Below are 13,315 nucleotides of genomic sequence, written 5' to 3'. Positions count from 1 at the left end.
CAATAACTATAATTAATCATGCAATTAGAAGATCCCTCATACTTAAATAAAGTTATTTAAATGCTGCAGAATGATGACGTATAATATTTCTACAAATTTCATGTTTTATCAAGGCTGTCAAACTGTTATAAGCTACAGGGCTCATTAACTGGTTTTATCAACACTGTCTGACATGTTCCAAATATGTAATAAATAAAGCTTGTGGTTTAATATTAGCATGTTAACTGACTCTCTCTGGGGCAGCTTTGAGGGAACAGGTAAACTACCTGAGGACAACCTGAGCCAAGCGAAGCGGCTTAGCTTGCTAGCAAACCGTTAACTACTGTTACCAGTACCGGTTGATAACAACGCTCTACGGGGTATTTTGCCCATACAAACAGCGTAGCAACATGTCCACAGATAAACACTGAGCAGTACTCAGTAGCGGAAACTAATAAGACAGAACTGCTATAAACAGTAAAATTAGTAGACTGTTCTGGACTGTTGACGCGCATGGCAGCCATCTTGAATTCTTATGTAGCGGTTGCTGGGGTTTCTCCGACTTTCCGAGTTGAAAATCTGACGTCAGGGGTCGTTCGCATTTGAAATTTCCGACTTGGACCTCGGAAATTCCGACTTCCGACTTCAACTGGAAGCTCCGGTCCAATCCAATCAGAGACACCTGACCACAGGTAAACGGCCCGTCTTCTTCCTTCCCTGTCTCCAACCACTGAGAACGGATTTGTTAAAAGAGCTGTTGGACCTCTGAGGTCCAATGGGCAAATGTAACATCAAACTTATTTTAGTGTCAGTGATTTGAGTGTTTTCTGTTGCATCACAAATTGTGTGTTTTTATGGAGACCCTAAAGTCCCTAAATATGATTTTTAAAAATCATTTAAAAGGACTTTAGACTTTTGCATCAACTAAACATTTTTCCCATAAATGGGCAGTGGAAAAGGTTTTCTTCACCGCTGACTAACAGTCCATATTTTTTTATTGTCAGTTTGTTGGCCTGAATATGAAGCCTGGTGTATTTAACCTGAAACAACCCAATCTAAAAAACAAAGTAGAGGGAGGAATGGAATAAAATCCCAAACAAATTTAAATCTGTTAATTCTCTGAGTTGTTTAAAAAAAAAATCAATGCTGAGTAAGTTAGCAAAGTGAAAGATCTTTTATTTGTCTGGTGTCTGAAGTTGTAGAATTTTGATGTTATTATCGGGTGTATGATATAAATAGCATGTCATGTCACTGCCTCAGGACCAAAATTTAAATAAGTCATGTGACTTTCTTACAATATCCTGATGAATTTTACTCTTGGATGCACATTTGTGTACTGTACTTTAATCAAAGAATAATCAATCAATCAGTCAATGTAATAGATTACATCACACATTTCTACACATCATTGAAAGACTTATTTAAAGTCTAAAAATAAATATTGTAAATATTCTAAGTAGAGAAGTAGAAGGTTCTCAGGCCTTTGTTTTATGTAAACTGTGCTCTCTTTATAGTTCAGCTGATGTTTGATTTGGAACTTTTGATTTTACAACTTAAATCCATTCATTTTCATTTAACTTGTGCATTTTGTTTTTCAGAGTTAAACCATAAAGTGATAATTGTGGTTACAACTATTATTTAGCCTGAAATCAACTGTCCCGTTAATTATTAACAAATTGAAGTGTTTTTATTTACATGGACAGGTCAGAGCTAGGACAGAACTTTAAAGTTATTTTAGGAGAGAATTTAACTCCGAGTCTTTCCTGTGGAGGAGGACACTTTTTGCAGTGTAGGTAAATGGCTGTAATAAGCCGCTGGAGTGACATACGAGCCGTGGGGAAGATCAGTGAATAAGAGGAGTGAATTCGAGTCCTTAATGACAAGGGATTGGTGGGCACTTTGGACGCCTTGGCAGTCACATTCAGGCACACAGCGGTAATTGGCAGAGGAGGAAACAGGGCTGCTGAGGGCCTGGGAACAGCTGCCCCCCGGGAAAAGACACTCCGACTTTTAGCTAATAATTATAACAGGAAAGAAATAAAATGAACTGAGGAGTAATGAACCAACTGGCGCAGTCTTCACTCTCTGAGGATTAAGGACAGTTCATCTAATATTCATATCATTCGCCTTCATACAACGTCCACTCGTACAATTTTCAATTCGATACTTTATTAATAACTGGTGCAATTGAAAAGACAAAAAATAAAAAAATCAAGTAAGAATACATTTGCATATTATATCATCAAAACAAAATATTAAAAGTGGTCTAATACAGAATAGAAATGGCAAGTTTATTTTATTTTTTTCAAACTGGAATGAGAAAAATGATGCACAGCTCTGAAGGCCACTAGTGTAAAGTTGTCCAAACTTCCCTTAAATGAAACTTAAGAACAACAAAACTGTTTCTGACCCAAAAAAAAGCTGCTGTCAGTTAACTCACACAAGGCTGTCAGTAATATCTGTCTGTCTGTCTCCACGTTTATAAAGACACCTTCTGTTGGTTCTGCAGATTTTGTTTCTCAAAGCGTAGTGTCTGCATTTACACAAGAATCTATCAAATCTGATTCTCAACATCTCTCTTTTCATGTTCCTGTTTTGTCCTGTAAGAAGAAAACTGTGCTATTGTGCTATTTTCTGATGTTGTGCAGGGTTCAATGATAGTATCAGGCATTTTAAAGTTGCTGTTAAACACAGTTTACAGTTTTTTGGCACATTTTTCAAGCAGCTTCCCACCGTACAAAGAGCTGAGGCAAAACTGGAAAACCTCATTCAAAAACTAACATTTGTTTTAATGCAAAAATCTGAAAATCACCCAGCATGTGATGCAGTAAACACTTCTTATCTTGACAGGGGAGGAAGTATATCTTTTAATAAGCGAATGTCATTGTTCATTGAATGTTTTCAGAGGCTTTAACAAACACTTACCAAGACTTTTGTGGTTTAAATGTCACTGTCTTGACAGACTGAGGCAAGTTAAGCATCAAGCTATGAATGGACAGTGAGCTGTGTTGGTGTTTTTGTTTGTTTGTTTGCAAAGAAACCAAAAGCTGAGACCATCATTTATTTTAAGGATTTTAAACCCGAGGAGAAAACTAAATGACAGAAACTAGAATTCACGGAGTTACAAAAACTAGCTCTTCCATTAGTGTCTGCATCTCTACACAGGACTAGCCTGAGATGAGTTCAAGACATCGGCTCTCTATAAACACAAAGAGTGTGAAATCATATAGAGGAAAACCAACAGTTTATTAAGCTAGCAGAAGCTAACTTTCAGATGTTAACAACAGGCCAACAGTGTTGGCTTTGATCACGGAGACTGCTGGCTAGTTACAGCAGCTAGCTAACATTTTGTTCATGGTAACTGACTCGATAAAGATTCACCACAACAAGCTTTTCCAGATGTCTTAGTTCTCCTGTAGACCTCGTATCATGGCACCAGCTGTGTTTGCTGAAAGATTTAACTATAACCAAAGTCTGTTTACTGAGGACTTTGTGGTGAGGAACTTTTTAAGCTAGGATACATGCTAATATTTTTGGAAACGTACTGCTGAGGCTGTCTGCACAATATAATCTGCAGACTCCAGAGTTTTTATTTATGCAAAGTTTCAACTTTTAAGATCTTCATCCAGCAAACATGAAAAACCATGAGAGCTCACTGATTTCATATCGCAAACTGCTTCTTCTCTTCCTTTGCTGCTGTTTTTGTCCTGCAGTTAAGATCATTGGATGTGGACACTATCCACCTTTTTTAAAATGTGTGTGTTTCATCAGAGAGACAAGTCCAGGATGGGTTTAGCCTAGCGTATCTCAAAGACTCTGAGCCAGTATAGTGTTTTTTCATCTGTGTAAATGCAGCCTTCCACACAGATATTACCAACAGCTGTGTTTTGACAGCCATAGCAAGAAAAGCATGACCAGAATCTTAAAAAAATGACATTGAAAAGAACTGCACTGTAGAAGGCCAAGGCACAAATAATTTGTAGCAATCAAAATGTCCATAAAATTACAGGTTATGTAGAATGTGTCAATCAGTGCATTGCTTGGTATGCAGTTACAGTGAATACAACCATACTCAACAGAATAATCACAGCAAGCACTATTGCCCTCTTGACTACACAGATGCCATAAAGTGCTCCTTTTCAACCAGAATTGATGCACAGACAGACGACTTCACACACACAGAATTAAATAAGTGACACACATGTAAAGTGTTCACACACGTGAGTTAACATGAGAGAGGGCAGAAAGGTGTTGAAAATGCTCGTTTTGACATGATTCAAGGACTAGATTATGGCTTTGAGAGGTGGGGGAAAGATTTAGATTTAAGCCATGTAGAAAAGTTAGGTTTTTAAAAAGTAGCACTGACGTGTGATACTGCCTGCAGGAGTGAAATAAGTGTATTTAGCCTTTAGTTATTTTCCTGCAGATTTTTCTAGACAACTGCTGCGTTTCCGAACTTCTCGAGTGTTATTTCTACATTCAGAGGAGAACTGCAGAAGGATAAAAAGTGTGAATGGCTGCTACAACAACTACAACTCTGAGCCAGTGTTTCCCCTATGTTCAGTCACCAGGGGTGAAGTCACCACTTCAGGGACAGTCTCTATCGATTGAAGATGTTAACTCAATATTGCAGCTTTGTGAGGCTGTCCCTCCGAAGCTCAATGAGTACTGGCACCAGAGGTAAAAGACACACTCCCTGATTTTAATGTAAAACCCCAAAACTGAGCCAACACGGCAGAAATTTCATTGCAACTCAACACAATTTAGTTGTATTTCAAACAACTAGAAGCTCACTTTGCCACTTTAATCAAATCAGGGAGTGTACTTTTAAAAACGGAGCCTTACATTTAAGTATTAAAGAACCGGGTTAGCACCGTAACCATGACAAGACATACAACTGACCAAACCATGGGTGAAGGTTACGCCGAGGTTAAAAATGACCACCTAACATAGTACTGGAAGGAGAGGAAACACCACTGGGGACAATATGAAGGCCAGTTCCAAAAGTAATCCATTAGAAATAATCTCTCTGTCTCCATTTACAATGAATTCCTTATCACCTCTTACAATTCAAACCAAAGAATATCAAAATGCTAGGAAATGTAAAAATGGGAAACTACATTTGTATATAAGTAGAACAGATTCTGTGTTTTGGAAAATACTCAAAATTTTGAACTGGCCGAAGACATGAAGAAAAACAGCAAAATGCAGATTGTCAAATTAACACTTAAAGGGTTCTTTCTTATAAACAAGACTAAACTGTGTGCGTCTTACTTTGAAGGGTCAAACAAGAATGGATGAAGTGCCAATCATGTTTGTACAATATTTTCTGTGGTGTCTACTCACTTATATGTTATCACATGGACATTGAAGACATCTGAGTTACTCTTCATTCAGTTTCTGAGCTTTGACATCTCGCTCGCTTAACAAATCATATCAGTGTATCTCACAGAACTGACTGAAAAATACAACAACAAAGCTATCAGTAGAGTAATTACTGCAGCAAATGTTTAAATCCTCCAGTGACCTCATCTGCTGATTAAAAACCTCTTCAACAAGCCTGGGAAACAAAGTATTGATTTACAAGGCAAAGAGAGGAGTAATGAGTGTATGTGTTCACCCAGATTCATCCAAAAATCATTCAGAGTGGCTCCTGGGTCAGTGCACAGAATCAGATTACAACATGGTGTAAACAGCTACACTGGATTCTGTCCATTGGTCACCTTACTGAATATGTAACTAGAGGTTTGGCACCAAAAATCAGTCTGTTGTCAGTTTAATCCAAGTGGTATTATGATAAATGAGCAGCAAACTGAAGTAACTATTTAATAAATTTAGTCTGTGTAAATTCATAGTGCTGATCCCACTGAGAATCAACATCAAGTCATCAGCTCTACTACCACGTTTTGGTTCTCTGGCTCCACAAAGACTTCATTATTGAATCTGTTGGGTCCCTACATAAAACCTTTGGAAGCAAGTTCAAGAGAACAACCTTTGATAATACCAATTTAAACTACCTACCCTGGACCAAATAGAAGACAAAGTAAAAAAGTAGGCAAAGAAATTCTCAATGATTAACCAAATAGATAGATATTTTAGCTACCTGTTTGTTTTTTACGGACAAAACAAACTACATTTCCTTGGAGGAGAAAGTGTATTCTTTTCACTGCATATTTTGATTGTTTTCCATTTTATGTTTTAAAGGGGGTATTTGTAATTTTCATGGTTTCTTGCTGGGAAAGGGTAGTGGTAAAGGTCAGAAGCTTCGGCGAGTGTTGCGTTTACAACATAAGAGGTTAGACTACTTCCTCTGAGCAGCGCTACTTCTTCAGGGAAGACCGGATGCTACAGTGAGTTACTATTAGAAAATAATGAGACAGGCTGGACGGGTTGGGACTAGCCGATTAGCATGCTAACTTCAGTAGAAGAAAAGAAGTGATAGAGCTAGGAGCAATACTTTGGTGTTGCTCGTGGTGAGTAAAGGAATGAAGTTTGATGCTAAACTCACAATGTTTCTTCTAGAATTCAAAGACAATTTGCTCCTTTGAATCTTCATATTCTTTCATATTCTTATCTTCAGAATAAATCCGATCAGCTTCAAGTACTTAATATATTGTGTAGTAAAGACAGACCAGAGACACAGAATAATCTCGAGTCAGATTTTCAGTAAAGTGACCAAAAAGCCAAAAACTTTACTCTGATCTGTCTAACAACTGGCAAAGTGAGTTATGATGACCAAATAAAATTTGCAAATGAATTTCTGTCACTTTACCAGTTTACTTTCTGCTTGTACTGGAGAGGTTTGATAAAAGGAGGTCAATGAAGAAAATGTGCAAAACAGAATTTAGAATAACATGGCTACAAATAGCACAAAGCCTTCAACGCGAAACAATACAATATCATGTTTGGGCACATTTATGCATAATACACAAAATGTCATTTAATTCACAAAACCCACGACAACAGGAAATTAAATTTAATTGGATTTATTTTTTACTGTAAAAAGTAATGCTAGCACTGCTTTTGAAATACTGAGGGAATGGCTTGTGCGTACTCATCTCACACTCGTCTTAAAAACTGAGGTGATTAAGTTTGTTATCCCTTGTTCTGGGAAATGGCATGTACATCGAGAAAGCATTTTTTAAAACAATAAAACACGTTTGATGATTTGAATTGGAAACAGGTAAAATGTTCAAAATAGCTTGTTAAATTGAGACGCAGTGTGTGCTGTTGTTCTGTGTACATGAAATAATCATGGCAAATTCCTGAGAGAAGTAATTTCAGGTTTATGTGTGTGATAAAATGTAATCTGAAAAATATTTCCACTTCATGACTTTAAGTCAGCTGTGTTTGCTAGCATCACTTTTTTCCAGTGTCTTTGTGTCGTGGAAGACAATTTATTCAACAGTTTACAAAATATTAAAATGTTAGTTTTAACAGTAATTTGCCTTTGTAAATATGTGAATATTGTCAAATACTTATTTCCAGTGATTTTCTTAAACTGATAAATGTCTGTAAATTTAGGAAGGAAGCAATAAGAGTAGAAATTTTGAATGGAAGCAATGTAACTGTACAGTAACTCACATTAAGAGTTACTGTAAACGTAACTTGATGTGCAAGGCAACAAAAACACTGGTGAATTTGGAGAGTGAGTTCTTTCTGATGTTGAGACATTAAACTTCAACTCCACTGATAGAACAGATAAACTAGTCAAACGTAGTAAAAGTAAAGCTGATCAAAAGGAATATACAAAGGAGAAGTGAAACATTACAACCTTTACATTTCTGTGCAGCTGAAATCATGTCTGAATTCAGTGGATGAGCCAAAAGCATCACAAAGCTACAAAAACGGTATTTTACAAAAGCAAGACTGTACTGTGTGCTAGTTTCAAAAAAGACAAACCACTACAAAAGGAAACAGAGTTCACATTCATAAATCCTGTGTGGTGTGTTTGTTGTGTTGTGAGATGAAGTGGCACTGAAACACTAAATACAGAATGACGATGTGGAGTCATTCTGAACGATGCTTCTTGCTTCAGAGGCACAATGAATGAACGTCTACAGGGATATATCATCGTGTCATAATCTTTATATCTATATGTGGTGACGGTGTCTTCATTGCAAGTTAATTCATTGTAAATTATATAATTGGATGGGTTTCAGTAGCAGAAGATACTGTAAGTAATAATAGTAACTGTAATACAATTAGTTAAATAGATAATAATAACAATATAAGTAAGTAAATAAGTGTTTGGTTCACCTTGCTAATTTTTCAGATGGCAGCTTCCACACCAGGCTTTCTCTTTGGATCTGTAAACAAAGTTGTAGCGCTTCTTTTAACTTCCTTGGCACACCAGGTGGGTGGAGTTTGTCACCTACAGGCAGGTCTTTTTTTTTTTTTTTTTAAGTTTTTTTTTTGGGGGCTTTTTTGCCTTTAATGGACAGGACAGTGGAGAGGAGACAGGAAACAGGGAGAGAGAGCAGGGGAATGACACGCAGTAAAGATCCAGCCAGACTGGGAGTCGATCTGGGGACCAGCTTCTCAGGGAACATAGGCCCATGTGGTAGGCGCCCCAACCATTCGGTTATGGGGGCGCCCCAGTCAGGTCATTTCTAATAAAATATATGTATATATGGTAAAAATCCACTCCCTCCTCCCTTTTAACAATTCTAACAAACACACTAACAAAGTCATTGTTTTTTGGATTGTTGATTTATGTCAATGCTGATAAATATAGAAGTGGTGTATCCTGATGATGATGGGTATTAAAATGTTGAAGTCAAGACTGGTGACGCTCATATTCATACTTTAATAACTGTGTTCACCTGGTGTGGACACCAAGGAGGAATACATGTAACAGACATGTAACAGAAGCATTTAAACTTCCTGTTGAAGCCCGGTGTGGAGGCCCCTCTGTAAAACTCACCAGACTCTGAAGGTGCTTGAACATGCTATAATTGTGTAATAATTCAGGTGTGTAAATATAGTTGTTTGTCAGAGATTACATTCAGTATCAGTGTCGTCCTAAATCTAAAGTAGTAAATGCTGTTCAGGCCTATATGTGATCTTCTGTAAAGCTTTTTTGTTGTTGTTGTTGTTGCAGTAAGTTGTGTTGCTTTTTAACAAATGTTTCAACGCTCAACCGACATCAGAAAAATCCACCTTCGCAGCCAATCGCTATTATTTCTACATGTCACTCCAGTCTTTTCAGTGTGGGCGGTGCCGTTGCTTTCAGTGTGTGAGTTTGTGTTCGTAACTGGACATTCAAGTCACTCACAGTGCAGCAGTGGACAATACAGTTGTCTGTGTGTGTTGAGAAGAAATTTAGATAAAAAATGACACATTATGAAGTTCCTTTTTTTTTTTTTTACTATGACTATAAATAATTTTTTGTAGTCTTTAGGATACCTTCCTGCTGCTTTCCTGCTAATTTATGAACATATTTTACTCATAACTGAATGTTTATCACTGACTGATAAGATGTCTGACATTAGTATCGGGCTGTGGCAAATACAATATGGAAACACTGGATCCTGGCCACATTTACTGAAAGGTTTTAGATGAGGGATTTATTAGTACATGTTCTTTTAATTTCATTATTTTGCACCCCCACTTCAACAGAACTATAGTTACCTGGGCTGATTTAGGGATTCACTCTTCAAATCAAAGGAATTTATATTGGTAATACTGGAAAAGTAAACTTTGCAAGGTACAGGGTCAAAGTTTTCTGCCTTAATTTGTATTTTACAGATTTCAGACTCAATGTGGGAAATTAAAACCACTGATGGTCTCTACTGGACCTCAGGTAATACTCAATCAAAATACTGTTAAAACATTCGATCTGTGGTAGAACTAGAAGACTTTGAGCTGCAGAACATAAATGCAGCCTCAGGGTACATGTGTTTTCAGTACTATACAGGACTTATTCTATCTAAGTCATAGTGATTCAGCTGGTTTGGGTCAAGTTTGAATTATGTATTGTGGTTTTATGACTATATTCAAGTTTGTTATTTTAGCCACTGTTTTGCCTGGATAATAAAAATCATTTGATCATCAGGTAAAATCGTACTCAAGCAGCGATAAACTGAATTCAGCCTTCAAGATGCTCAGAAACCTTTGTAAATTAAAGACATGCAGGTGGTTTATATCCCTGAATTCATGTGCCAACAAAGCAGCAGAGATTTAGTGTTTCAAATTCTGTTTCAGTTTTCTTTTTTCTTTTTCTTTTTTCAAGTGGAAAGTTTGTATGTATAACATGGTGACATACAACTGAAGAGCACAGTGGTGTGAAAACAAAGTGATGGGATCAGAAATAATGATCCTCAAAGAATTTACAGCAAAACGTGAGAAAAGAAGAAATGGTGAAACACGACTGCCAGCAACTAACCAGTGTTTTGTTACCCAAGTCCCCCTCTTTCTCTCTCGCATTCAAAACCTCTCTCACACACACACAAACTGACACAAACACACACCCAGAAACGCACTCACCAAACAACATACAAAACAAAGAGACAGGAGACTTTTGGTTCCAGTATCACCCTCCAACCATCACCCCTAGAATGGTGCATTATCATGCAAACCATGCAAAAAACAATGAAAATGTATTCATATAAAAAAATAAGTGTTACAAAATGGCATAGCAAGTATATGTATCCATTCAATCTCTTTTTCCCTTTCCTGATATCCTGAACTTTGCAGTGTCTACACTAAAAATCGCATGCGTTACATGCAGTGCGGTTGGCTTTGCAGCGATAAAGCTTTTGGGTGTATATAGTATGTATATTAATGTTCTTTTTTATTTCAGCTAAATTTTTGCGAAGAGTGCGCTGTACAGAGTTTTACTTTACAAACGGTCTGGTTTCCCTTTTGCTCTGGGCAGTCTCGATGCCGTGGCTCTCTGTCTGGACGACGGTCGGTTGATGAGATCGGCAGTGGCCTCTGAATGTTGATGACCTTTCTCATGACCTCGCAACATCAAGGCGGATCAGACCCACCTTTACTCCAAATGGTTCAGTCCAGAGATGTGGCTTTGACCCAAACTGATTTGGGTTTAGAGGCATGGGTTGGATTTAAGGTCTTAACTCAGAGTCGTGGATTTCTGTGCGGTCGTACAAACACCTCAGGGTGGCGTGTTCCACACAGCGTCGCCAAATCCCTCCCCCGTGGAGGAGAGTGGTAGAGGCCCCCCACTGGGTGTGAAGGGGTCCGTGTCCGTGTCCGTCTCCCCCTCCGCCAGGTAGCTCGGTCTGGGTCTCGTCCAGCTGGCGTCCCCAGTTGCCACCCTGGCCCCCATGGACAGGTCCTCCCCTTCCTCCCCCTCCCGCTCCCCAGAGATGCTGAACCCACTGGGCGAGCGCTCCAGCTCCTCGTGGTTCACCGATAACATGGAGAGAGGCGAGTCGGGCCCCCGCCCCCCTGTGGTCCTGCCCAGCCCCACTGACAAGTCCTGCAGGGAGCTGATGGGCAACACTGTGGGACGCTCGGTGTATGTGGGGATGGCAGCTGGAGGATGGGGTTGGTAAAGGTGCGACGGCGGTGGTTGATGATCTGGAGGTATACGGCCTGCTCCTCCTCCTAACCCCACTCCCTCTCCGCCTCCTCTTCCACCTCTGCCATAATATGGATTCACCTTGCTAACAGGCACCTGGTACGACATGTGTGGGAATGCCTCGGCGTAGTTGAAGAAAACCCGTCTGATCTCACCGTTCCCTGTGGGATCGCAGGTCTCCAGAGTCATGTGGGCGGCGCCGGCAGAGTCCACCTGCAGGTGCTCAGTGTGCTGGATGTGCATGTCCACCAGGAAGTCCAACTTCTTCTCCATGTCCTCCACCTGAGACAGAGACACATTTACACCAGCAGTTGTTGGAAGCTCCTTGAGGGTTGTACAGCACAACTAATACCACACCTATCCCCATTCTGGACTCTTTAGCTTTCTGTACCATTAAAAATCAAAAGTTGGACAAAAAAATTAACCTCTGAAAGTGCAGTTTGTACTGTACTGAACATTGTGTGGCACCCAGTCTATTGGGTTTGCACCTGTACCGAAGATGACAAGATACAGATATATCACTTTCAAGTAAGAAAGTCAAACGTCCGTTTTTGGTTCAGGTACAATTTTTTCACATCATTATCAGTCATATTTAAGTATCTCAAAAGGTGCTTTGCAATTCTAATCCTCACCTGTCTCTCCACCCTGACAAATCTACCCATCATGCTTTGGTCTTCGGCATCTGGCATGGAGGCAGCTTTGGCTAGGTAGGACTCATGCCTGGAACACAGGGACACTGAGTAGATGTGGACTGCACATTTGACATTTGTTAGGAGAGAAATTAACAAAAGATTCACTGGAGCATAGGTGTTTAATAAAATATATAAATACTACACGATAAGAACAACAAGATGGAGATGTGACCAAGATAAATTCATAGTTATATGTGACACTGCAATGAAAATCAACTCGATATTAGAATACAGTTTTTAACATTGTCTTGTTGATTGATTATGTATAACAGTGTGACAGTACCTGGGCGACTGATTGGGCGGGTAGGCAAAAGGCGTTTTCTGAGTTTTCTTGTTTTTCGGAGTGAGGGGGGGTCCAGGGGCAAGAATCATGTCGATCCTTAAAGGAAGAGAAACAGGGCGAGCATGAGGAAGAGGAGGAGATATTTACTTGACTCAGACAGACTCCCCTTGTCTGTAATGTTGTTGCTGACCTTGTCTGGAGGTATTTAATTCTACAGAGCATGTCCAGGTGTCCAGCAGAGTACTGCTCGATCACGTCTTTGACATCATAAGGCCTCAGAGTTTCCTTAAACCGCTTCTTGTTCAAGAGGAATTGCATGATCCTGTCAGACAAAGAGTTTGAATGCGACAGTTAGGACATTAAAGTGAATGATGTCTTATTGTTTGATCTATAGCACAGTAAAAACATCAGTCTATCTGTCCATTTTGTGACTGATCATCCTTATTGTTTGTAGTGGCAGCAGCTAAAGATAACCCAGACTCTCTCTAGCCACATCCATCAGCTAGTCCTGGGAGATCCCAAGGTGTTCCCAGACCAGATTGGTTATGTCTGCTATGGTCTCAACCAGGAGACATCCAAATAAGTTGTCTGAACCACCTTTACTGACTCCTGTAGACACAAAGGAGCAGCAGTTCCAATCCAAGCTCCGCCTGGATGTCTGAATTCCTCAGCCTATCTCAAAGGGGCGAGTTCACCCACTCTGCGAAGGACACCCATTTCAGCTGCTTCATTACCCAAAACTCATGATCACAGCTCAGGGTTGGAGCATAGCTCAACTGAAAAATAGAGACTGCAATGGTCTGTTACAATCAA

General features: G+C 39.3%; 1 protein-coding gene across 1 annotated transcript in view; it reads right to left on the bottom strand.

The window, feature by feature from the left end:
* Positions 1–2,572: 2,572 nt before the first annotated feature.
* kcnq3 (potassium voltage-gated channel, KQT-like subfamily, member 3) overlaps positions 2,573–13,315 on the bottom strand; it is an 87,971-nt gene continuing 77,228 nt past the window's right edge. Inside the window, exons 13-16 of the mRNA XM_018674932.2 lie at positions 12,693–12,824; positions 12,503–12,598; positions 12,160–12,247; positions 2,573–11,809 (exon numbers count right to left, since the gene is read on the bottom strand). Coding sequence (XP_018530448.1) covers positions 11,099–11,809; positions 12,160–12,247; positions 12,503–12,598; positions 12,693–12,824 — 1,027 coding nt within the window. The 3' untranslated portion in view covers positions 2,573–11,098. The remainder of the gene's footprint in view (positions 11,810–12,159; positions 12,248–12,502; positions 12,599–12,692; positions 12,825–13,315) is intronic.

Source organism: Lates calcarifer, linkage group LG4 (assembly GCF_001640805.2).
Source record: "Lates calcarifer isolate ASB-BC8 linkage group LG4, TLL_Latcal_v3, whole genome shotgun sequence".
In the NCBI taxonomy this organism is placed as follows: Eukaryota; Metazoa; Chordata; class Actinopteri; family Centropomidae; genus Lates; species Lates calcarifer.
The sequence above is the reverse complement of the archived record's forward strand: the minus strand, read 5'-3'. Positions and strand labels throughout refer to the sequence as shown.